General features: G+C 52.8%; 1 protein-coding gene across 1 annotated transcript; it reads right to left on the bottom strand.

The window, feature by feature from the left end:
* Positions 1-969: 969 nt before the first annotated feature.
* LOC101984489 (HLA class II histocompatibility antigen, DO alpha chain) lies at positions 970-3,823 on the bottom strand. Its single transcript, XM_013351116.2, has 5 exons — positions 3,742-3,823; positions 2,044-2,292; positions 1,575-1,856; positions 1,357-1,492; positions 970-1,003 (listed from the first exon to the last, which is right to left on the bottom strand). Exons 1-5 carry the CDS (start codon positions 3,821-3,823, stop codon positions 970-972), a joined length of 783 nt encoding a protein of 260 aa, XP_013206570.1.
* Positions 3,824-6,685: the final 2,862 nt, after the last annotated feature.

The following is a 6,685-nucleotide window of genomic DNA, read 5'->3' as shown; positions in this document are numbered from 1 at the left end:
TGTTGCTACTTCCTGCCCCTGAGACCCTAATCCAGAAGACCCCAAGAGACCCCTAAGGCATTCCTGCTTGGAAACCCCCATCTGTGTCACTCATTCGGTGATTGACAGGAACAGCATTGCACGTCCACTGATCTCTGTGCGTTTCACTTTTACTCACAGTTAAGATCTTCCAGCCCACACGACTAGAGAGAAAAAAGCTTGGAAATCCAGCTTTTTTCTTTTAAGATTTACTTATCATTTCAATTTGATATGCATGAGTTTTTTACCTGCATGTATGTCTGTGCACCATATGTGTGCCTGGTGCCGGGGAGAAGGGTGCTGGTGGCAGAGGAGGGCACAGGATCCCCTGGAACTGGAGTCACAGGTGGTTGCAAGCCACTGTCTGCATACTGGGAATCAAACCCAGGTTCTCTGCAGGAACAGCTAATGCTCTAACCATTGAGCAGCCTCTCCAACCCAGGGTATCTTGTAGACCCACGGTGCTGCCCTCCTGCCTGATGTGTTAGTAGCACGCCTAAGTCTTGGGCAGCTGTTTGCCATTCACAGGGGAATGTCCGAAAGGGAGGGGTGTTCCTGTAGGAGCAGAATCCCTGTGAGCGTGGCTCCCGGCATCTTACAGAGCTGTCATTGTTGCAGTAATCAGATACTCTGTAACTTTTCCTTGAAGTCTGAACTCAGGAGATGAGTTTCATGAAGCCCCCTGGGTGAAATAACCCATTGACAAAATATGGACCAAACGAGGCACAGATGAGCGGTGTTCACCAGTGTGAACCGCCATGCTGGGTGGTCACCACCCAGAGCTCCTCTCTCTGCTCAGCATCCCTCAGCTGTAAGTATTGCCCCAGATCCCTTACAAAGGACAAACAGCAAAACCGTTAAGAGAATTTAGTGTGGCTGCCAGAGGTTTGGATGAATCGGAACCGTGACTGCACTTGGGCAGGAGCGCGGCAGATGGGGGCCTCACAAGTTCTACTGGGAGTTGGGGAGCCAGTAAATGAGGGACCTGTAGAACAGAGGTTGATGCCACTGGGGGTCCACACTGTAGCAGGCTGGAGCTGAGCACACAGAAGCTTCCAGAAGCTTGCCAGGAAGCCACAGGGTATTTCTCACGGGGTTCCTCTCAAAGGAATAGTTACCTAAAGTAGCAAAACCCAGATGACCAAGGTCGGTCACATTCATTTGTCCACTGGCCAAACCCCTGCTTCTCTATTTCCTCTCCTTCCTTTCCCTCCCCTTCCTTCCTTTCCCCTCCCCCTCCCCTTCTCTCCCCTCTGCTTTTCACAGATCTCTGATTTCCCCTCCCCAACACACATGCGCCCTCCTCCCTTCACCCCCAGACTCCCTGGGCTTCTGCACCTGCGGACACTGGGCAGGCACATGCCTGTGACGATGAGAACTGTGCCCAGAAGGAAGCCCACAAAGCCGACGGCCAGGCCCAGGTAGCAGATCAGAGTCTCGGTGGTTTCTGGTGGTGGGGTAAGCACCTGGGGCTCTGGGAGAGGAAGCGAGGGTCAGAGGACACAGGAAGGGATCCGGAGTAAAGGAGACACGGACGATGACGTGGGACCCCGTACCCCAGTGCTGGAGGAGCGGCTGGTCCAGGCCCCAGTGCTCCACCCTGCAGTCATACACGTCCTCAGCCGAGGGCACGAAGGTCAGGTAGTGGAACTTCCGGAACCTGTGGTTAGGCTGGGAGTAGAAGCTGGTCTGGGCCACTCCCTCAGTGACGGGCTGGCCGTTGCGCAGCCAGGTGACATCGATCACAGGCGGGAAGATATCATCGACGACGCAGATGAGGACGTTGGGCTTTCCCAGCTCCACGCGAGACTTGGGGAGTACCGTCACCCTGGGAGGCTCTAGGAGGAATGAGATCCTGAATCCCGGAGCTCCACCCCTTACAGCTGGGCCTTACTAGGGCCAAGAGTGAGGGACACTTCCTCCCATGGGGTCACCCGCAGGGGTGCTCTGGGGTGGTGCCTACTGGGGCTAGAGGGGACAGGAGGACTCTGCCTAGTTGGGTGGGGCAGAGGGAAGGCCAGGTACCACTGATGGCTCTGGTTCGGTTGGAGCGTTCCACCAAGACGTCCAGGTGAGCTCTGATCATGGCGATGCTGGCCAGCCCATTTTGGAAGTTCGAGTATAGGGAGGCCCCAAACTCAGGCAGACGCCACACGACCTCCCTGTTCTTCAGGTCCACAGAAAAAATTTGTTCCCCATCAAATTCATGTGTGAACTGTCCAGAAGCACTGTAGGACTGGTAGAAGGCGGGTCCATAGGAGCCCATGTGGTCAGCTGTATTGGGTGAGGGCAGGGTGGGGGGAGAGAAGCAGGTCTGACTCAGGTGTAGGACCTGCTCACTCTCAGCCTTGCCTCGTCTTGGGCTGTGTGGGGACAGTCCTGTTATGCCATAGCGGACCCTTGAGAGGCTGCAGAGACACGGCAAGGAGAAGACAGAGGGTATGTGACCAGAAAGTGTGAGGACAGAGCCCGCAAAGCAGGCTGGGAAGGAGGGATGCCCCCCCGGATATGGTGTCTGCGGTTCCCAGGCCCCCATCATTTGTTGTAGCTGTAGCCCCAGCCGCGCTGTCAGGTCTTGTGTGTAAGGTGGTGAAACTGGGGTGAGGGGGGAATGGCTAAGGGGAAGCACTGAAGGGGAGCTTTTGGCAAAGACAGTCAGTATCGGCGTGGAGGAGGTGCAGTGACGCACAGGGGCATGAACTAAGATTTGTGGCCCAGAGGCTGGGGTGACAGCTCCCCACAAGCCAGGCATGGTGGCACGGTCCTGCAACCCCAGCACTCAGAAGGTGGGAAGACCAGCCTGGGCTACAGAGCCCAATGGAACCATCTCGTAAACACTTGGAGGTGGAGAGGGAGAGAGAAGAGCCCAAAGCATCGTAGGACACACTGGATACAAAGTCAGGAGTTCAAGCCGGGCAGTGGTGGCACACACCTTTAATTCCGCACTCAGGAGGCAGAGGCAGGAGGATCTCTGAGTTTGAGGGCAGCCTGGTCTATAGAGTGAGTTCCAGGACAGCCAGAGGTTCACAGAGAAAACCTGTCTCTTCTTAAAAAAAAAATACATGGATCTAATCTACATGGGAAGTAGAAAAAGACAAGATCTCCTGAGTAAATTGGGAGCATGAGGGCCTTGGGAGAGGGTTGAAGGGGGGGGGGAGAAAGGGAGGGGCATCAGAGAAAAATGTAGAGCTCAATAAAAATCAATTAAAAAAGTTAAAAAATCAGAAGTTCAAAGTTCACATCCCAGAGATGACAGAATGGGTCTCACCTCACGGCAGAACACTTCCTGGATATCCAGGGCTACGCGTCAGCGCCTTCAGAGCTCTACAGGGGTGAGGTGAGTGTGAGGGCTGTCCTGTGTCCGCGTGATGTCAAGTGGAGGAGCAGGAGGCTCACACATACACAGCGGAGAACGCCGCACTGAAGCTGGTGTGTGAGCCAGGAAGTGGCAGAGGTGCCAGGGTGCTGAGCAGTGAGGCGGCTGAGGGCATGGGTCTCAGAAAAGAGGAAGGGACAGGGAGGACTCTGAAGGTAAAGGGAGCCCAGAGGAGACCCTGTCGCAGCCGGAGCTGGTTCCAGAGTGGATGTTCCAGAGTGGATGTTCCAGAGTGGCTGGGGTTTGCCCACAGCTGGAGGGAGTTGACCAGAGACCAGAGACGGGGAGACTCTTCCCTGTGCTGTCTCCCTAGTCACCTCCCACCCCCAGGTGTCCCCAGCACTTACCCTTGATGGCCCATACTCCCTGGGGACTCAGGAAGTGCATCAGGGTGTGAAACGCCAGGACCAACTCCACACGGAGGACCATTGCTGAGGGGGTGGGGCACTTTAACAACCTCTGTTTGGGAAGTGAGGGAGCAAGATGGAGGTAAAGAGAAACAGATCTAGGTTAGGGGAAGACCCTTGCTGTAAGCAACCAATCAGAGCAGCTCTCTGAGTTAACAGGTCTGTTGCTGGGTAGAGAAGCAAAGAGTCTGGGTGAGAAGGTGGAGGGTGGAGGCCATGGGTCACCTGTCACTTCATTGTTCAAGAAGGGGCTTCAGGAAGGAGCAGGGAGGTCTCGGAGCACCAAATGGCTGTGCTGGGGACAAAGCCTCCGTGTGGTCTCTGATAGAAGGAACCTGATTTTCCATGTAGATCTCTTGTGACAAATTTGGGGTAAAAATAGGAAATAAACTGCACGAAGAAACTTTAAAGAGAAATCTTGAGAATTAAAGCCCTTTAAAAGCCGGGCGATGGTGGCGCACGCCTTTAATCCCAGCACTTGGGAGGCAGAGGCAGGCGAATCTCTGTGAGTTCGAGATCAGCCTGGTCTACAGAGCTAGTTCCAGGACAGGCTCCAAAACCACAGAGAAACCCTGTCTCGAAAAACCAAAAAAAAAAAAAAAGCCCTTTAAATCTGTAAAACATTTTCAAAAATATTATTTTATTTTATCCTGTAAGAAAGGATGTGCAACCATTGGAGCTGCTTTCCTGAAGAAAAGCTACAGGCAGTTCCCTGTACCACAACCGATGGGAGGCTGGCAGAGGGCACAGGTGGTCTCTTTTTGTCCCTTCTGGTCCCCAAGCACCCTCTTTTATGCTGGCCAGCCCCCAAATCATGACAAAGAGATTTATTACTAATTGCGAATGCTTGGTCCTAGCGTAGGCTTCCCATTTCTATTCATTGGTGCTGCCTAGGGCTCATTTACCTCACCCACACACCGTCTGTTCCACTCTCCTGCCTCCTCTGTGTCTGGCTCGCCCCCAGCTGGCTGACTGGCTTGCCTTTCCTTCCGCCTGCCGGCCCCACCTATCCCTCCTATGCCCAGTTACTGGCTGACCAATCAGATGCTTTAGGCAGGCAAGGTGAAACAACAACACATCTTTACATAGTTAACCAAATGCAGCATATTCCACAGCGGGCCAGAGACTAGCTGGTGTACTGTGCCCCTGGCTTTTCCCTTTGATGGGTTGTACCAATGGCTGGTGCTGGAAAGGACTCAATCAATACAGAAAATAGAGAGATGCTGGGCCTAGAACTCTGGAGACAGAGGCAGGCGGATCTCTGTGAGTCTGAAGCCAGCCTACTCTACAGAGTGAGTTCCAGGCCAGCCAGGGCTACGTAGACCTGTCTCAGAAAGAGAAAGGAAATAAACACGGATAACCGTCTACCCAGATAAAGAGAACTCTCATCAAACTTCTGAAAGTCTTTGTCAAAGATGCTGAAATAAACGGTTGTCAAGCGTGGCCACATCTGAGAAGTCTCCTGGGTCTTCAGTTCCAAAGAGTCACCCGCGGGGTTTGTAACAAACACAGATTTCCTGGTCTGGGCAGGTGCCTCTGTGGGCAGAGTTTGCCACATGGGCATGAAGACCTGAGTCTGGAATCCAGGACACATAAACACCCAGACATGGTGGAGCGTGTCTGTAACATGTCCCTGGGAAGGCAGAGCCTGGCAGATCCATGAAATCTGTTGGTCATCCAGTCTAGTCACATAGGTCAGCTCCAGGTTCAGTGAGACCCCATCTCAAAAAGTAAGGTGGAGTGTCTTAAGCAGGGCTTCTATTGCTGCGATGAAACACCTTGACCAGAAAGCAAGCAGGGGAAGAAAGGGTTTATTAGGCTCACACTTCAGCATTGCTGCTCATCACTGAAGGAAGTCAGGACAGGAACTCAAACAGGGAAGGATCCTGGAGGCAGAAGCTGATGCAGAGGCCATGGAGGGTGCTGCTTACTGGCTTGCTCCCCATGGCTTGCTCAGCCTGCTTCCCTATAGAACCCTGGACCAGCAGCCCAGGGATGGCACCTCCCACCATGCACTGGGCCCTCCCTCACTGATCACTGAGACAATGCCTACCAGCTGGAACTCACGGAGACATTTCCTCAGCTAAGGCTCCTCCCTCTGACTCTAGCTTGTGTCAAGTCGACACAGAAGGTCAGCCAGGACACAGAGGTAGGCTGGGAAATGGCTCAGCAGGTGAGGGAAAGCCTTGCTCTCCCAGAGATCCAGAGTTTGGACACCAGAATCCACTTGAGACGGCTCACCACACCCACAACTACAGCTCCAGGGGGACCCACGCCTCTAGTCTCGGTGGGCACCTGTGCTCTCATGCACACATATACACACACTCACACACTCACTCACACACACTCACACTCACACACACACGTGTGCATAATTAAAAATAAAATAAATCGGGCTCAGTGGCCAAGAGCACTGGCTGCCCTTACAGAGGACTCGGTTTCAATTCACAGCATCCACATGGCAGCTTACGAATGTCTGTAACTTTGTTTTCAGGGGACCTGAGACCCTCACACAGGCATACATACAGGCGAAATACCAACGCACATAACATAAAAATAAATAAATAGATAGATAGAAATTATCTTTAAAATGAAAGCAATGAGATGGAGCATGAACGAAAAGATACCTCTGGCCTCCACACGCATGAGCACACTCGTGCACACACATCACACACATGCCCACCCATAAACACACACGCACATGAAACACACCACAAACACACATACATATGAAACACACCACAAACACACACACATATAAAACACACCACAAACACACACACATATGAAACACACCACAAGCACACACACATGAAACACACCACAAACACACACACATGTAGACAAAGAGTGCAACGTAAGTGTCCACTGGGTGCAATGTGGC

The sequence above is a fragment of the Microtus ochrogaster genome, linkage group LG2, assembly GCF_000317375.1.
Source record: "Microtus ochrogaster isolate Prairie Vole_2 linkage group LG2, MicOch1.0, whole genome shotgun sequence".
NCBI classification, from domain to species: domain Eukaryota; kingdom Metazoa; phylum Chordata; class Mammalia; order Rodentia; family Cricetidae; genus Microtus; species Microtus ochrogaster.
This window is presented reverse-complemented; position numbering and strand designations above follow the sequence as displayed.

Coding starts and splice junctions, on each gene's coding strand:
- LOC101984489 (XM_013351116.2), bottom strand. CDS start 3,823: ATGGTCCTCCGTGTGGAGTTGGTCCTGGCGTTTCACACCCTGATGCAC. Junction 1,493..1,574: donor GCCGCTCCTCCAGCACTGGG/GTACGGGGTCCC, acceptor TTCCTCTCCCAG/AGCCCCAGGTGCTTACCCCA. Junction 1,004..1,356: donor TGCCTGCCCAGTGTCCGCAG/GTGCAGAAGCCC, acceptor TCTGTTCTACAG/GTCCCTCATTTACTGGCTCC.